We start from the raw sequence: 19493 nt of genomic DNA, 5'->3' as shown, positions 1-19493 counted from the left end.
CATAAATATATCCAAACTCATCTTAAGTGGGCCCCCACAAAACTCACACCACAATCTCAACTCACAACTATTCACAAAAAAACTCAACTCATCTCTATTCAACTTGACATCCAAACACAACCTAAGTCTAGGTAGCTATGTTCAAATGGTGCATCAACATACTTTTTTGGACAAAATCACTCGGTTTGGATACAAAAGGTATTTTAATTCATCTCAACTTATCTAATTATTACAACGTTTCTAAATTTTAACAAAAAATATAATAAACAATTTAAGTTTTTCAAATCTCAAAATAATAATAATATTAAAAAATAATATTCTAATAATATTTTATTCAAATTTTATCTCATTTCAACTCACTATTCAAACCTCTCGTAAAACAAATTTAGATGTGAGTCTCAAAGTCGGGGAGGTTTGGATAATGAGTTGGAATGAGATAAAAGTTGAATAAAATATTGTTAGAATATAATTTTTTGATATTATTATTGTTTTCGAATTTAAAAATGTTGAATTATTTATTGTATTTTGTTTTAAATTTTGGAAAAATTTTAATGATGAGATTGGATGAGATAAGAGGCTTTTTGTATCCAAACCTCCCCGCCTCTTTTGAATAGTGAGATTATATAAGATGATCTATAAATAGTAGTAAATAGTTTGAGTTAAGATGTTTTATAGAGTTTTGGGAATCGAGAAAGAAAATGTTGAATAAAAATATTATAAAGTTAATATATTGTTAGAATATAATTTTTTAATATTAATTTTGTTTTGAAATTTTGACAAAGTTGAATTGTTTCTTGTATTTTGTTTGAAAGTTGGGAAAGTTGTAATAATGATTAGATGAAAAAATTGAAGATTTGAAATTGAAAATTGTTTGTGTTTGTGGTATTTAGATATTGAAATAAAATGGCATGAGATGAGATGAAAGGTTTTTGCTATCCAAACTAAGTCTTAGTCAATTGTATTAATAAAAATTGAAAACAGATTTTACAATCTCAACTCACAACTATTTATAAAAAAAACTTAACATCTTTGTTCAGCTCGACATCCAAACGTAACCTAAGTCTAGGTAGCTATGTTCAAATGGTGCATCAACATACTTTTTTGGACAAAATCACTCGGTTTGGATACAAAAGGTATTTTAATTCATCTCAACTCATCTAATCATTACAAATTTTTCAAATTTTAACACAAAATATAATAAACAATTTAAGTTTTTCAAATCTCAAAATAATAATATTAAAAAAAATATTGTTAGAATATTTTATTCAATTTTTATCTCATTTCAACTCACTATCCAAACCTCTCGTAAAACAAATTTAGGTGTGAGTCCCAAAGTCGGGGTGAATAAAATATTGTTAGAATATAATTTTTTAATATTATTATTGTTTTCGAATTTAAAAATATTGAATTGTTTATAGTATTTTGTTTTGAATTTTGAAAAAATTGTAATGATGAGATGAGATGAGATAAGGGGCTTTTTGTATCCAAACCTCCCCCCTAAGCCTCTTTTGGATAGTGAGATTAGATAAGATGATCTGTGAATAGTACTGAAATGATTTGGGTTAAGATGTTTTATAGAGTTTTGGAAATCGAGAAAGAAAATGTTGAATAAAAATATTATAAAGTTAATATATTGTTAGAATATAATTTTTTAATATAATTTTTGTTTTGGAGTTTTGACAAAGTTGAATTGTTTCTTGTATTTTGTTTGAAAGTTGGGAAAGTTGTAATGATTAGATGAAAAAGTTGAAGATTTGAAATTGAAAAATGTTTGTGTTTGTGGTATTTAGATATTGAAATAAAATGGAATGATATGAGATGAAAGGTTTTTGCTATCCAAACTAGGTCCTTAATTGTATTAATAAAAATTGAAAACAAGTTTTACATTCTAAAAAAAAAAAAACAAAAACTTAATTTTTTTCACATATTTGTTTAACACTTTTAAATATTTTTTTTAAAAAGAAGAAAATTCACAATATTATTAAACAACACTTTCTTAAACACTATGGAAAAAAAAACTAAAAAAAAAAAAGGGAGTGGGAGCTTCCGGCGGAATCCCTAGCATTGTCATTATTTTTTAACCCAATTAATATATTTCATATATAATGTAAGGATAACTATATAAATCATTCACAATTACTACTGGATTCATGATAAAATATTTTATTATCAATATCGAAACTATTCATAAAAAAATTATAAATATCAAACTAATAATTTATAAGAAAATTAATATTTTCATAAAAGAAATTTACATATTAACAAAAAAGTTTAATAGTGTGAGATATTAAATAGTCAAATACTAATATTAATATTACATCCTAGCAATAAAAAAAAGGCATATAAAACTAAATATTTATAAAACTTGAAAATAGAATTTATTTGTGTTATATGTGTTGATATGTAATTGACCCGTTTATTAATCGTGTCTTATTGAGTCAGCTCATTTCGATTCAAACTTATTTATATTAAACTCAAACCCTCTTATTTTGTATCGTATTTATATCGGATTCAGGATCGTGAAATATATTGCCACCCCTATCCACTCTGGTTGGAGGGTGTAAACTTAACCTTCACACCACATCTGGTTGCAGGTTTGCCCTTTTTAGATTTGTGTTTTAGAACTTATGGAAATGTTTCTTTTATTTTTTATGAGTTTTTTCTAATAACTTTAACTAATTTAATCATTATTTAAAACGTAAGCATACATATATTTTTTAATTTTATGTATTTTTAAAAATTGAAAATCTTTTCTATTTTTTTATATGTTTGTAATATATATGTATTTGGCACAAGACATATTTGATATGTTAGCTTTTTCCGTCAGTAGTAGATTGACGGAGTTATGATGCAGGACCCATTTGAAAAATGACAATAAGACTAAAGGCATCTCATTTGGATGGTCTAGAGGGAAAATTGCTTTAATGAAAATGAAGAAGAAGTCAGTCCCATTACCCATGCCTGGAGGTGGATTTATATATACATCGATTGAAGTGGTCCCTGCTTGTTGTCAGTGCTTTATCTACATGTCGTATTAGATGTCACACTAGTGGTAGAGTCACCCTGCTACTTCAGGCGTCGCGTTGCCTACAAATCATGGGTGTGTCTTCACACGCTTGTTCCCTATAGCAGGGGGAGAAGATGAGTCCACCCTCAGGATCTTTGAAAGAGACATACTGCTTGCCGAGGTGGCTGCTTGTGGCCACCTTTGGATGTTTAGTGTGGTGTGGCCTACTGTCGGCCGTGCTGGCCACATCACATCCAGGTGACGCGTGCTCCTTTCCATTCATTCTCCTGGCATGTACGTCGTGGGTCGAGCCCGTGTTCTCTCTTCCCAGGCTGGCCGAGGTGGGCTATCCATGGGTCAAGTAGGGCCTTGAGGAAGGGAGGCGAGTCGGCCTGGAAGGGTTGGTAAATATCCCTCCCAGTTACCCCATGAATTCCCACCACACTCGTGGGGTGAATTCATGTCGTGCACTCCCCATTTCGCTTGGGTGATGTGGGTGGGCCTTACTTGCGATGCAGTTTCCTGTGCGCATGAGGTGTCGTGTGATTGTACCACTTATGCTGCTAACAAGGTGTTATGCTTCATCTATTGTTGACAGTGCAGGTCATGCACTCCATTCAAGCAGCATGGGTGGGCCACGTTCTCAGCGCATGTCGGTCGTCCCTCCCCTACGCTTGGGGCGCCATGTGGTAGCTCCTCTTCCACTGTCGGTCAGGGATTGTGTCACGCATGCAGGCTTCTCCCTTTCGTGCTTGGGACCACGCAACAGATTGATTTCTCATCATCATGTGCAGTCAACATCTCAGAACCTGCCCCCGATGCTTCCCTTCTGGCGGCTTTTGTCCTTTCCATGCGTTGGGCAGCCCAACAGTCACAAGCCTCTATTTAATCCCCCGTACCCTTGCCATTTTTAACTTCCTTTGGCTTTCTACATGAGTGCTCTTTAACCCTTGTCTTTTCCAAACTTTTGCCACTCTCCCCTTTTGTTGTCGGTTGCTTCAATCGCTCTCCATACCCATCTCTCTTCCGTAGATGGCCTCTAAGAATGCTTCGTTCTCTACCTCTAAGAAGTCTTGCTCCGCTTGTTCAGAAAGCCCTTTTGGGGAACCTGAGGGTTCGACGCAACTAGCGATTGGAGGGAGCTCGTCATTTTTCGAAGGTCAGGACTAGGCCTCGGTGGCTCCTCCTACCGACCTCCATCCACTAAGGGGGACCTAGGACTTCCTTGATTCAGTGGTCTTGGAGGCTCCAGGACCTCGTGTGGCAGCCGGTTGGTTTAGACGCCCTGGCAGCGAAGGTCACCCTCTTTCCTCTGATGTTCGCCAATGAATTGCGACTGCCCTTATGTCTTCCCATCAGGGATGTTTTGGATTATCTTCGCTTGGCCCCTGCTCAACTTCACCCAAACACCTGGCGGGTCTTAGTTTTGTGTTGCGTGATTTACCGCATGGCGCTGGGCACTGGAATTTCTCTCCGTCCACGTGGTGTTGCGTCTTGACAGCAACTTGTGCAGTTTTTGTGCGCGATGTAAGAAGTGGATCGCCAATCTGGAGAAGCGCTTTTCCCACATCAAGGATTGGACCAGGCATTTCTTCTTCATGTCGAGCTCGGGTTGGGAATATCCCAAAGAGGAACCGTTCATCAGGAATTCCTAGTCTGCGCCATTTGGGATATCATCCAGAATGACATTGATATCTCCATCACCCTATCCAAGCGGGAAGAGGCCCAGTTGGCGACCGTTCAAGCTTGGGCGAGGGACCATCCCAATGACGGTTGGACGGACGCCATGTTAGTTGAAGCCAACATTTTCTGATATCTCGTTTCACCGGATTGGTCTTATGTTTTGGGTCGGCACTTTCTGAGGGAGTCTTCCACTTCCCAAGGGAAAAGAGACTGCCCAGCCCAACTACGGTCGAGGGTAGCAAACAAAGACCCCTCATTGAGTGTGGGGCTTCTAGCAGGACTTTGGGGGCCGAGAGGGGGGCCCTTGTTGTGAGAAGCGGCGGGTGGGCAAGATATTCTTTCAACTCGTTGAACACCTGGTCACATTCAGCATTTTGGTTTTGCACTTTTCTCAAGACCTTGAAGAATGGCAAGCACTTATCTGTCGAACGGGAGATGAATCAATTGAGGGTGGCCACTCGCTCGACCAACTTTTGCACTTCATTGATGTTTCATGGCGGAAGCATGTTCATGATGGCCTTGACCTTCTCTGGCTTGGCTTTGACTCCGCGTTCGGAGACCACGAATCGTATGAACCTTCTCAACTCCACTCCGAAGGCGCACTTCAATGAGTTAAGCTTCCTTTTATACTAACGCAAGACCGCGAAGGCCTCCTGTAAGTCAACTAAGTAGTGCTCAGGCTCTTTGCTCTAGGCTAGCAAGTCATCCACATACACCTCCATATTGCTGCCTATTTGACTTTTGAACATTTGATTGACCAGCTGCTGATATGTTGCCCCAACTGTTGATATGACCAGCTTGGTAACAGTAGAGTCCTCGATCCATGATGAATGAAGTCTTCTCCTCGTCGTTGGGGTTCATTCGAATTTGGTTGTACCTCAAATACGCATTCATGAAGCTGAGCAAGCGATGGCCTACTGTGGAGCCAACAATCAAGTCAATGCAGGGTAGTGGGAAGCTATCGGCATGCCTTGTTTATGTCAGTAAAGTTAACACACATCCTCTATCTTCCATTCAACTTTTTCACTAGCAAAACATTAGATAGCCATTCAGGATAGTGTGCCTCTCGAAAAAATCCCGCCACGAGGAGGCGGTCAACTTCCTTGGCTATGGTGGCATATTTTTCAGTGCCGAAACTCGTGTATTTTTGCCAGACTTTTTTAGTCTCGGGTTCCACACAAAGATGATGATCAATGATCATGTTTTCATTTCCTGGCATCTCATCATGACTTCATGAGAACATATCACGATGTTCAAGAAGGAGTTGTTTTATGGATCGCCTTATCTCAGGTCTCATCCTAGTCCCGATTCTCATTGTGTGTTCAGGCTGTGCAGGATCTACAGGAATGAGTTATAATGGCTCATTTGGCTTTACTTGTCAGAGGCTTTGCCCGTCCCTGATCTCTTCATCACGGTCAGCCAAGATAGGCGGTGGCAGGGGCGGGGGCTCTACGTTGTAGGCTTGTTCCTCCAGTGCCCGCACCTTCTTTCCTCCATACTTTAGCTCTTGTACATAACATTTCTGAGCAAGCACTTGTTCTCCCTTGACTTTGCCAACTCCAACCTTTGTGAGGAATTTAATCTTCGGTTGATAAGTTGACGTTATCGCCTTCAGATTGTTCAACGTGGGTCACCCTAGTATCGCGATAGGGCTTTTACAACTAGGAAGTTGATCATCGTCATAAAGGTCCTAGGGGCCTTCTCGGCCCAAATCGATAAGGTGCTAGTTCTGACCGGCTGGACCACATCCCCCATAAATTCCTTTAGTGACATGGGGGCCAGGCCTAGGGGATTGGGATCAATCCCCATTTTGGTGAACGTGTCCCAAAATAAGATGTCGGCTGAGCTGCCGTTACCAATTAAAATCCTTTGGGTTGTAAAGTTGGCAACCAGGATAGTCACCACCAAAGTGTCATCATGGGAGTAGGGCACCCCTTCATCGTCTTACTCGCCAAATGTGATTATTGCATTCTATGAGCACCTCCTCTGCTTGGTCGGGGGTTTTTTAGTTGTAAATACCTCATCATATCGAGCTCTTTGGGCGTGGGCCTTTTGCCCTGACAAGGTGGGGTCGCCGCTATATTGTGTATCTCTCCTAGAGGGCTGTTTTGGCGAGCTGAGGCCTATCGATGTGGGTTTCGAGGTGCCTCTCTCTCTCACAGTTCTGCACTTCTTGGGACTTTCACTCAGCTGCTACCTTGCACACCCATTTCCTTGTTTAGTTGGGCGCTAGTCCCTCGTGAGACGTTGAGTGAGTAGGTGCTCCAACTCCTCCATCCTCCTCTTCAAGGTGTAGCAGTCCTCGGTTGGGTGCTAGTTCGTCTGGTGGTATGTGCAGAACCGCTGGTCCCTTTGGCCCTGTTGGGCGGCTTCCCGCATGACTGACGTGCATTCCTCCTGTAAGGTTAGGCTAATGTGAGCCCGTCTTAGGCCTGACGCCCTGGCCAACACGTTCTCTACTCGTCTGGTGTTTGTCTGGGTCTTTTTTGGTTTGTCGGGAGTAGCCCTAGGAAAATCCGTTGGCTTTCCTGCTGGCCTGCTCTAGTTCGATCTTCCTTAGGGCCGTTAGGGCCCGCAGGGTGTCCTTCGCGTTGATGAATGGGTTGCGCGGTCCATGAACTCCCTCAATGTCGTGGGGGTCTTTCTGACCAGCTCCACTATGAACGGGTTTCACGGCTAGATGCCACCCAGGAGGGCCGCCATGGTGATTTTCTCTTTCTACTCGTCATGAACTGTGTCAAGAATAGATGGGAGCTCCCCAAACCCATCGATGGACCCTTGGGGCAGCGCCCTGAACTCCCTGCTTGCCGCACCCTTAAGTGTTAGCTGGAAAGCTTGGCAGGCAATCTCTCCCGAAAACTAGTGAAGGGTCATGTGGGCCTTAAAAGTTTCCAGGTGCTCGAAGGGATCTATGGATCCATCGTACATTATCCATGAGATCACGCAACTCGTGATGCATCTACCTTCTCTCTTCCTCTACCGCCTCTACTTTCGTGGCACTTCGTGACTAGGCATGCTCGTTTTGGCTCAGTTCGGCATCTTCCATTAGCTCTTCGTTTGCTCTCATCAGGTCTTCGTTTTCTTGTCGAAGTCTACCCACTTTTGTTGTCAGTTTCTTTATCATGTCCTCCATCTCAACAAGCCTTGCTCCCAATCTCCTTGACGATTATTCTTGCTTATGGGTGGTCTGTGAATGCGTTGCTGCTGGCATACGAATGACACATTATTCTAGATTATCCCATAGACGATGCCATTGTTGACGACGTGTTTCGTACCCTGGGCAACTTCTTCGGGAGAGTCTTGTTGACTTGCAAGATGTTTCAAGAATGGGGGCTTGGGGTGGCGAGGCACACCTCTAATACCTAAGTTAGTGGGGAATCAGAGTATCGTTTGGAGCGAGACTTTAATGAAAATGAAGGAGAAGGAAGTTCCCTTAACTGTGCCTAGAGGTGGGTTTGACTAAAGTGGTCTCTGCTCGTTGTTAGTGCTTTATCCGCACATCATATTGGATGCCACACTAGCGGTAGGGCGACTACTTGCTGCTTCAGGCATCGCATTGCCGTACTGATTGTCGGTGTGTCTCTTCACACGCCTGTTCTCTTTAGCAAGGGGAGAATGTGTGCCCACCCTCAGGATCTCTGAAAGAGACGTATTGCCTGTTGAGGTGGTTGCTTATGGCCACCTTTGGGCATTTAGTTTTGCGTAGCCTCCTACCGACCGTGCTGGCCACAACACATCTTGGCAACGTGTGTCCCTTTCCCTTCATCCTCTTGGCATGTATGTCATGGGTAGTGTCTGGGTTCTCTCTTACCAGGCTAGCTGAGGTGGGCCGTCTATGGGTCAAGTGGGCTTTTGAGGAAGGTAGCCGAGTTGGCCTAGTTGGGTTGGTAAATGTCATTCCCAGTAATGAAATAGTTTGAGTTAAAACTTTTATTAGATTTTAGAAAATTAGAGAGAAAAAGTTAAATAAAAATATTATAAAATTAAACTATTGTTATAATATAATTTTTTAATATAATTTTGTATTGAAATTTGAAAAAATTGAATTATTTTTATATTTTTTATGAAAGTTTGAAAAATTTATAATGATTAATTGAAAAAAATATGAAAGAGAAATTGAAAAGTATGTGTTTAAGTAATGTTTGAATGTTGAGATGAAATGAAATGAGACCAACTGCTTTTCCAAAGTGGGCCTAAGAACTTGTTCAAAACTAGTTAAAACATAATTACTAATATGAAAAATTTCAAAAGATAATCTTGAGGACCTGAATAATAATTAACTGTTTAAGTTTTAAGAAGAATATTTTAGACATATTATTTTTACTAAGATGATTATAATAATAAGAGAAATGATATTTGTAGTTATAAAATGTAAAATGTCATGCACTCTTTTTAAAAAGAGTGAGTAAATATAAGATTCAAATCAAAAAATTAATTTTTTTTATAATAGACTAATCGTTTTTAAAAAAAATATATATTATGTTTATATAATTTAGGACTGTATTTAATATTATTTTTTTAATTTTTTAGATACTGTATTTAGTATTGGTCGTACAGTTACGTGGGTTACAAAGCCGAGCAAAATAATCACTTTGTTTCCCTTGCAATTTTGCACCTCCCTTATCTCTCTACCTCTCTATCGAGCTTCACCTATGGCCACCATCCTGAACACTCCGACCATTCGTGCACTTCTCCCGACACGCCCAAGCACCACCATATACAAGACCCCAAAAGCCTTCTGCGCGTCCTTCAGACATAATGCAGTCAAACACTCTGGTTTAAGCTCTCTCCCGTTCTCCCACCTACCCTCCCCCCTGTTCGTGAAGTTCGTGCCTTTTGCTTCCTCTGGAGAAACTGAGACCACTGAGAACCAAGGGAAGGTTCAAGAACCTCAGCAAGTTGAGGAGTCCCAAGAGGAAGTTGAAGAACCTCAGCAAGTCGAGGTAAGAGAGTGGTTCTAATATTTTGTGAGAGAATCTGATTGGTTTTGTTTGTGGCTCCGTTTGGAGTTGAGAAATTTTTTGTGGATTAGAAAAAAGAAAGTAAAATTTTGACTCCTTAGAGGTTTGGTTTGCTCGCTTGATTGCGTAATTGTATTTGGATATTATTGTATTGTACGTTTGGTTAGCCGTAATGGGTGAATTCTGAATGAGCAAATCGGACTTTAGTATCAAAGGATGGTGATGTAACTTCTGCTATGAAAATTCAATAATATCTAGGATTTCTCAACAGCCAATCAATCTTTCAACTTTCATACAAGATTCCCAAGTTCCATATGTAACTTGAGTTTAAATAGATTTCATTGCTTGGATATGGCATTGAATTTGAACGTGACTTAAGGGATTGAATAAGACTTAAAATTTTTCTTAATTAAATTAGACAAACTCTTGATAGCATTTTTGGTACAAGTCTATAAGAGAAGGAAAATCAGTAGTATTGCAATCCTATTTAAATACGCTGCCTTTACAAGGGACTTTGGTGTGCTCAAGTGAGGAGACACGTAGAGAGAGATGTGGATCCTTTCTATATATGAGAACACAATAAGTTATTAGTTTGGAGCCACCCTTAATTATCAAAAGAATATTGGGGAACAGTATTGGTCTTTTTTCTCCAAACAAAAATTTCATATTCCTTTCATTTCATCTGATCGAAAAGAAGCTTAAGAATCGCGTTGTGCAGATTTTCTGTTTTAGGAGAATAGTCCAGTTGAAAATTAGAGATAAGGTTGGAGGAACTTTGAACAAAAACTTCTTTCAAATATTGGATTATTGAAATATTATACGAGGGAGGTATGACAAGTTATTCCTTCACCAGAAGAGGTCAAGTTTATGTTACATTCTCCTCTATATTACTTAATTTCATTGAAGATTAATTTGTGACTTGATTTGGTTGGTGTCTACATTCATTCAGATTTTGGAAAGTTGCTGGCTCATAATCTCGGAGTTTTTATAATAATTTGTTTGCAGGTTTCTTTGAAACAGAAACTAATATAAGTTGCATGGTTCTCAGCAGTAGGTTTTAGAGTTATGTTTGAAGGGCTCTTTGAAGGCTAATTGTTAGGGACTATGCGTAGATCTTTAGGAGTTTGTTTTGAAATTGCAGCAAAGTGAAAAGAGGTCTGAAATTGAACGTGCCTAGAGCTCTGAACAACATGTTAACAGTACCCTAGAAAGATGAGAGAAGTAAAAGCAGTCTAGGCACTTAAACCTTTCATAAATCAAGCACTAAGTTTTTATGGACTTTAGGGTCTTACCTTTTCTGTAGGAATACGACTTGACTAATAAACTAAACTAGCTTCTAATTGGAATAAACCAAGCCTGCATAGAAAGGCCCAACATATATATGGATTGGAGAAAAGCGCGAGGGAATGTTGGCTAAAGTGGTTGATTACGTGCATTGAAGGTTGATTCATGTGCAAGCAAGAAAGATTCATTTGATTCATGTTAAAGGAGGAAAAACATCAGGATAGTTTGTCTGGTTGTGTCCAAGATTTACCATGTGGGTAACTTACTAATAAAACAAAAAAGGTTAAGAGAGGCCAATATGATAGGGATATAATAATTAGAGAATGATGTGATTAACTCAAGCTATGATATATAATACGGTCTTAAAATGGTAGAATTAAAGTATCCGTTGGCTAGTTGGAAGTGGATATATTTGTCCAAATATGGTAGGATGATACATTGATTATAAGAACTTTTCAAACTTGCCTACGTATTTCATGTCCCTTTTCCCACTCCTTTCTAGTGTGGCTAACTGCACATCGGGAATATAAATGATTATACTCTATGAATAACATGCATAGAGTATGCTAAAAAGGAAGTTATGGGTGCTAATTCCCACATTGGCTACTTACCAGGTGAAACTAGACTTTATAAGTGATTCTTGGGAAGCTTCAAATTGACTAGTCTTGTAATACCCCTGATTGAGTATAGGAAGATGGTGAATGTAATCACATATTGCTTGAGAATGAGAAGTTCTTAACCTTTATAATGATTTCATGAAACTCCAATTTATAATATTGACTAGTCCTTTTGGAGTATGGGTTCAAATGTGGCTTAAACTTTACTTGGGTTGTTACATATGGTATAAGAACCAATCTTAAACTAGAAGTGTAAACTTGAGTTGTCCCAGCAACAATGGAATGGCCCAACGAGGACGTTGGGAATTTAAGAGCAGATTGTAATTCCTTGAATTACCCTAGATTGAGTATAGGAAAATGGTGAATGGGATCCCAAATTGCTTGGGAACGAAGATTTCTTGCCCTTTATAATGATTTCAAGAAACTCCTAATTGTAACATTGACCAGTCATTTTGGAGTATGAGTCTAGATCTGGCTTGGGCTTTCATTGGGTCTTTACTGTTCTTTTTTTGGGTTATAACGCAGATGAGGCTAGTTCTTTCCTTTGTCGTCATATATTGTATATGAGCTGCCTTGTGAGGCTACTAGTCATTTGAAACTGGAGCACTGCATGACATGGCCCTAATAGGGACTTCAGGAATTTAAGAGATGGAGTTTGTAACACTATAGTCTCTCATTGGGAATATAAATAACCCACATAGCGTGAGCAAGCTATGAATGTAATCATGGGTGCTAAGTCCTGAATTAACTATATATTGGGTGAAACTACGGGTTAAAAATAATGCTAGGGAAGCTTCAAATAGACTCGCTGTTTTTAGGGTTATAGTGAAAATGCGGCTAAGCTTTCCTTGGGTTGTTATAACTTCCTTCGTGGGGTTTAGGGGAAAAGGTAAACATCACTTGGTGAGTTGGGCTGTTAGATGGGCCAAGATATGTTCTCTGATTTCTGAGGGTGGATATGGAGTTTAGAATATGCTCAGATTTAACTTTGCATTATTGGGGAAGTGGCTTTGGCTTCAAAAGAATGAGAGAGAGGCCTTGTGGAGAGCAGTAGCGGAACTTAATTATGGATGCTTGTGGGGAGGGGTGGTGTTCAAATGAGATCTGTGGACCTCATAGGGTGGGAAAGATTTGGTGAAGTTTTCTATCAATATCATATTTGAGGTCGGAGATCCAGGATCGGATTATGTCATGACTGTGGTGAGCTGATAAGACGCTCAAGGAAGTTTTCTTGGATGTCTATGGTGTTGCTGGTACCAATGATGTTTCAGTAGCGGACAATTTGGATATTTATGGTGATTCTCTTCATTGTAATATTAGCTTCATCAGAGTGGCTGAAGATTGTGAGGTGGATGCCTTTAGTGAGTTTTTTACTCTGTTGGATTCTACTATAATAAGAAGAGAAGAGAAGGCGAAGACAAGATTCTTTGGGCCCCATCTGAAAGAGGAATGTTCAGTTTCATTCTTTTCCTTTATTCCTCAAGATAATGACCCATTTCCTTGGAAGAATATTTGGCAGACAAAGGTTATCTCAAGAGCTGTGTTCTTTGCTTAGATGCCCTCTTTAGGGAAGATTCTTACGATGAATTTAAGGAAGAGACATTATGTTGATTGATTGGTGTTGTATGTGTAATAGGAGTGGGTATCCCATTGATCATTTTCTACTTCATTATGGGACTGAAAGTGCAACGTGGAGTGGCTTCATCAATCAGGTTGGATTGGCGTAGGACATGTCCAGAAGAGTTGTGGATCTATTTTATCCTCAGATTGGATTAGGCTGCAGCCCACAAATAGCAGCAGTGTAAATAATTTTCCCACTTGCCTCATTTGATGCATTTGGAAGAAAGGAATAAATTAAATCTTTTAGGACTGCAAAACTACGTTGGCGGAGCTCAAATGTTTTTCTATCAATACCCTTTTTCTCTTTGACTGCTTCTATATAGACTTTAATGGGTTAAATTCACATGGTTTTCCTTTATTTTTGCCTTCTTCTAAACAGGTGTCTCTCTTATATACTTCTTATGTACTTGAGTTGCACCTTTGCTTTTCAATAAAGAATTATTCCATATTAAAAATAGTAAAATGCAGAAAAACTACGCATATAGCCCATGCCCGTTAATTTATGTAGATTCATTTAGCTGACACATTTTGTTGGAAGTTTAGTAGTTGACTTCCTTGAGTATCCTTACATGTATGAGAGGGGTTTTTAAACAGGAGTGAAGGTGTGTCATTGTACGTTGGTAATTCTCCATTGCATTGATTCTTTTTGCAATGATACTTGCGGCTTGATGCCTGATTACATCCATTATTTACTCCTTTTTCAGGCTCTTTCAAGGTTTTACACATTTTGGGCAAAAATTTGGATTAAATACTGTATTTTCTTTAGTGCTACTGTTATTTTTTTCTTATTCAAACTACTTGTCAATTTTTTTTTTTACTTAAAACTTACTGGGGTACACTTCCTCAATACTATTAGCATGATTTTCTGAAGGCATGACTGATATATTGGTTTTTCCTGCTGCTTCACTCTATTATAGCAAGAATTTAACAATATTTATTGAATCTAAACACAAAGTTATTAGCCTGCGCTTTGACCAATACAAATATACAAAATGATTTATATGGTTTTTCACAAGTAAAATGATTTATTTGGTACGGAGGGTAGATATAACTTTGCGAGGATAATACTTGGATTCATTGGTTTCTTAGTGTTTTGGTATGAGCACAAATATCTGTGATCCAAAATGTCTGAACGGTTTGTGATTAATTCTTATATCCTTATTGGTCTGGCTAATAGATCTTGTCTACAGGACATTCTGGATGGTGCTGTTGGCATTGAAGATGGTATGAGTGATGATGATGCTCCTGGTGCTGAGGAAGTACCTACTTCAGCTATTCTATTATCACTCCAATCATATAAAGAAGCTTTATCAAGCAATGATCAATCCAGAGTTGCTGAAATAGAATCTTTCTTAAAATCCATTGAGGAAGAGAAAATTGGTCTTGAAAGGAAATTAGCTTCTTTGTCTGACGAACTGTCAGCAGAGAAGAGTCGAGTCCTTAGGATTAGTGCAGACTTTGACAATTTCAGGAAAAGAACAGAGAGGGAGAGGCTTTCAACGTTAACAAATGCTCAGGGGGAAGTCGTGGAGAGCTTGTTGCCAGTATTGGATAATTTTGAGAGAGCTAAAGCCCAGATTAAGGTAGAGACTGAGGAGGAAGAGAAGATCAACAATAGCTATCAAAGCATATATAAGCAGTTCGTAGAGATACTAAGCTCACTTGGTGTAGTTCCAGTCGAGACAGTTGGAAACCCCTTTGATCCATTGGTGAGTTATTTAGCTCTATCACTGCTAGTATAAAAGTGAGAGTTATATTAGCCCAACTACAACGTCCTTCCTAATATCATTTAGAGTTACAGACAAAATTGATTTACATGGTTTGCAATAAAGTCAAATTGGTTTTAGAAACAATCAAATTTGTCCCCGTGTCAGATTCTGTTAGCAAATTGTTAAACACGTCATATCAGCCCCATGACATTTTCATTTTTTTGGTTTTTAAGTTTTTTGATATTTTATTGTCAAGGGACTCACTTGATTGTTTTAAAAAATCACAATTAAAAATCTCAATTGAAAATCACAAGGAAGAATTTTACTTTAAGACAAGCCTGATGGACTAAGTTTGTACTTAACCCCATCACTTATGCTGTTGTTTTCTTGGTTTAGCTAATAAAGGGAATTATCAACAGTAAGAATAGGTGTTGAGGAGAAGATACATTGTTGGATAAACAATAGCGAAGATGCTTAATCTGATAATGTAGGTTAGATATTTTTACTTAAGTAGAGGCAATCTTCCTGTTCAATGTTCAAAAAGTTTAAGATATTTCCTGATGATCACTAAATGCATACATGAAATCAGAACCCTATTTACCAACAAGCATAGGATAATGGTTGTCCCTTCTGATTGCTAGCTTGATGCAGGTAAGCTTCCAAGTTGGCTCGAAATCCAATCATGTACTTGATGAACTTTTTCGAATACTTGATCAAGTCTGTTCAGGTTTCAAGAACACCTGGATACGCTTTTGACCGAAACCTGGTCTTGATTGATTCGAGCCAACTTGGAGAGTTTATGTAAGTGATTTATATCAAATATGCCCAACATACATGCAACTTTGTGTTTGTCTCTATTGCGCATTCAATTCCTTTTATAGCATTACATTCCTTGGTAGATTGTAAAACACTTGCTGTCTTTAGATGTTGAATTTTGGAGGACGTCTTTGTCAAAATACCCTTCATTCTATTAGAATATAAATATTTGGACAGTTTTCATCATATTCTTTTTGTTTTTTGTTTTTTTTTTTTTTTCTGTTTTTGTTTTTGTTTTTTTATGTTTTTAAGCTGCACGAAGCAATTATGCGGGAGGATTCCAATGAGTATGAAGAAGGCATCATTATCGACGAGTTTCGCCGGGGCTTCAGGCTGGATGATAGACTCTTGCGGCCATCAATGGTAAAGGTATCAGCTGGTCCAGGGCCTGCAAAGTCTGAACTAGTAGAGTCGTCGGAAGGGCATGATACATTGGAAAGCACTGAGGAGGGCACTACTACAGAATCGGATTCTACTTGAAACTGCCAAACTCGCATCCTCGATTCAGTTTTGTAAAAGCTGGAGTTTTTATATTTGCTTTGGTTTCGTTTGTATCTGGTTTCGTTTGTAAGACCAATTTTGTAAAAGCTGGAGGTTGCTGGGGGAACGTACGCGGTGAGTGCGCCTTTTATTGGTCAGAGTTCTGATGGATATTGGATTTGAATTGAAGTTAAAGAATATTAGTTCTACAAAAAGAATTATAAAAACAAAAAATTTAAGGAATTAACGTGGTTTAAGGTAACTGTCAAATTTAACTCTTTTATTGTAATATAGATGTTTTATTGTAATATAGATGTAACCTGCAACATCAAATTAGGTCAGTTTGTAAAATAATTTTTTATAATTCTCTGTGGACCAAACATGTCTTTAACAAGTTCCCTTTATTAAAACATTGAGGATACTACTAATGAGTAATGTTATCTTTCACTAAACATTGGAAGCTATATAAGTTGATAAGAGGTATACATGGTGTAAGCCTGAATGTCGTTGAGCATCATGAAAAGCAATTCGGTTGAAGGTTTCTTTGGCAACTAAAACATTAGTCAATCTTAACCCCATTTGCAGCACATATATTGCTAGTAACAGAGAAAAGTAGGTACATTGTGCTATAAACAATCGATGAAATTTTAGTTGAGCACATTAAATTTTGCTACAGTTTGTAATATATTTTAATAAAGTATAGATCTAACTTTGAGGGTGAGTGCATCTAGTGAAATAGTTGAGAGGGAAAAGATAGAATTTTCTCATACTTTTTGTATAAACCCTTTATGAACAGCAGGTGGCCCTTACATACGAAAGCCTTCGTGGGCTTTTACTAACAGGAACATAACTGGACTTAATGCTAGACTTAATAGTGACTACGGGTCGAAGCCCAATATTCATACAAGTTTTAATTAAAGCAAATAACAACAATAGTGACTACGGGTTGAAGCCCAATGTTCATACAAGTTTTAATTAAAGCAAATAACAACAGGAATTTAAAGTTAAAGATAAATTAGCTCTTCTCTATAGCCCACGATCGGCCCAACCCTTGTTAACTCCAATCTCCAAACATCAAGTACACTTCCAATAAGTCTTCACTTCAGAACTTAGAAGTCAGAATCCCTTCTTCACCCTTACTTTTCGCATGAACTCATTTCTATTATGCCTCGTATGGCTGTTGGACAAGGTGTTACAATTCCCTCCCCCTCAAAACACCTTGCCCGCAAGGTGAGGATAAGCTTCCTTTAACTTTGAAAATTCCTCCCCAGTGGCCTCCTCATCACCTTGTCCTTGCCAACGAACCAAAACCTCCACCTTCGGCCGATTATGGAGCTTCACTAGACGACGGTTTCGGATCATTTCGGGCTCTGGTTTCAGTACTCCAGATTGATGTACGGGTGGCAGCGAGGGAACCACGGTAACTCTCAAACCCAATTTCTTTTTGAGTTGTGAAATGTGAAAAGTGTGGTGGATCCATGTAGTAGGAGGTAGATCTAGTTTGTATGCAATTGTACCAACCCTTTGTAAGATTTGATAGGCCCGAAATACCTAAGTGACAGTTTCACATTTCTTCGCTGCTCTACGGAGCTTTGCCTGTATGGCTGGAGTCTCAAGTAGACCCAGTCACTGACCTCGAAGACTTGCTCTTTTCTCCTTAGATTTGAGTACCTCATCATCCTCTCTTGGGCTCGCTATAGATTGTACTTTAGCAGCACTAATATTTGGTCCCTTGTCTTGAGTGATGCCTCCATTGTCTCCAAGCAAGCTGTGTCAGACACATAACTGAGCATCCTTGGTTTTTTTTTTTTTTTTGGGGGGGGGGGGGGGGGGGTTTACCCATACAAGGCCTCGAAGGGAGTCAGTTTAGTGGACAGGTGCTGAATGGTATTGTACCACCACTCAGAGAGGGGAATCCACTGGGAAACTTCTTTAGGGCGGCGATCACTTGTGAAACACCTGAGATAGTTCTCAAGGGTCTTGTTGACTGACTCAGTTTGCCCATTTGTTTGTGGATGGTACACCTGCTCATATTCAACTGTATCCCTTGTAAAGTAAACATATCCTGCCAAAATTTACTTGTGAAAGTGTTGTCACGGTCCGAAACAATTGATAGGGGTAAACCATGATGCTTAAAGATGTGCCTTAGGAATAACTCAGCCACCATCCTAGCTGTGTAGGGATGCTTGAGAGGGGTAAAGTGGCTGTAGTTAGTTAGCCTGTACAACCCAAAGGCTATTGAACCCGTTTGAGTTTGGGAGACCCTCCACAAAGTCCATCGTGATGTGTGTCCAAGGCTTGTTAGGTATGAGCAGGGGTTGTAAAAGACCTCTAGGGAGGGTATTATCAATTTTAACCCTTTAGCAAGTGTCACAGTTTCTGATGAACAGTTTTACATCATTCTTCAAACTAGGCCAGAAAAACTCTCTCCTAACCTTATGAATAGTCTTATCATAGCCCACATGGCCACCCCAAGGGCTGCTGTGTAAGAGTTCCAGCTTCCTAATTTTGAAATCCTCATGGTTAGGAATATAGAGCCTGTTTTTGTAGAGCAACATATCCCCATTCATAAGGTACTCAGGGCCCAATTTCTGATCCTTGAATTGTGACACTTAGGGCTCATTTGGATGATGAGATCATCTGAGCTGAGTTTATTTTTTAACTACCCTCAACATCTAAACAAACATTTTATGCAGACTGAATGCACTCCAATTTTAAACTCATCTGAGGGCCCCACAATTGACAAACCTAGTTTCAAGGATTTGAAAGAGACATTTCACTATTCTCATTGTACATTTTGACTCATTTTTAAATAAAAAAAAAGTTATAATTAAAAAGGATATATGTATAGAACAAGTGGTCAGCAAGCATCTACGTCAGCTTCATTTTTCTTACAAGTTTTTTATTACAGGCTGTGTCAGTTGTAACATAATATGTCAGGTGAAGAGTGATAGTGGGACCCATATATTTTATAACTTCCCATAAATATATCTAAACTCATCTTAGGTGGACCCAACAAAACTCAATATACCATCTCAACTCACTACTATTCATAAAAAACTCAACTCAACTCAACTCAGCTAAACATCCAAACACAACCTAAAGCCTACACCTGCTCATCACCGCTGTAAATAGCATTCAATTCCTCCAACCAATCCATAGAAGGAAAAGATATTAGAGACATCGAATATTCTTCTTCATTGTCCCTTCTAGATAGTGCATCCGCCACCCTGTTTTATGCCCCTTCTTATACTCAACCACAAAATCATATCCCAACAATTTAATGAGACATTTTTGCTGAACTGAGGTACCTACA

At 38.8% G+C, this 19493-nt stretch overlaps 1 protein-coding gene across 2 annotated transcripts; it reads left to right on the top strand.

Annotated features, from left to right (window-relative positions):
- Positions 1-9259: 9259 nt before the first annotated feature.
- Positions 9260-16439, top strand: LOC108992601 (protein GrpE). Of its 2 annotated transcripts, XM_018967198.2 has the most exons (4): positions 9260-9633; positions 14363-14881; positions 15533-15682; positions 15950-16048. In XM_018967198.2, the coding sequence occupies exons 1-3, from the start codon at positions 9343-9345 to the stop codon at positions 15635-15637; spliced, it is 915 nt and encodes a 304-aa protein (XP_018822743.1). In that variant the 5' UTR covers positions 9260-9342; the 3' UTR covers positions 15638-15682; positions 15950-16048. The 2 variants fall into 2 exon arrangements, with proteins under 2 accessions (XP_018822743.1, XP_018822742.1); XM_018967197.2 differs by lacking the exon at positions 15533-15682 and having other exon boundaries at positions 15950-16439.
- The last annotated feature ends 3054 nt before the right edge of the window (positions 16440-19493 follow it).

Source organism: Juglans regia, chromosome 4 (genome assembly GCF_001411555.2).
Source record: "Juglans regia cultivar Chandler chromosome 4, Walnut 2.0, whole genome shotgun sequence".
In the NCBI taxonomy this organism is placed as follows: domain Eukaryota; kingdom Viridiplantae; phylum Streptophyta; class Magnoliopsida; order Fagales; family Juglandaceae; genus Juglans; species Juglans regia.
Note: the sequence above shows the minus strand (reverse complement) of the source record. Positions and strands in the feature narration are given on the sequence as shown.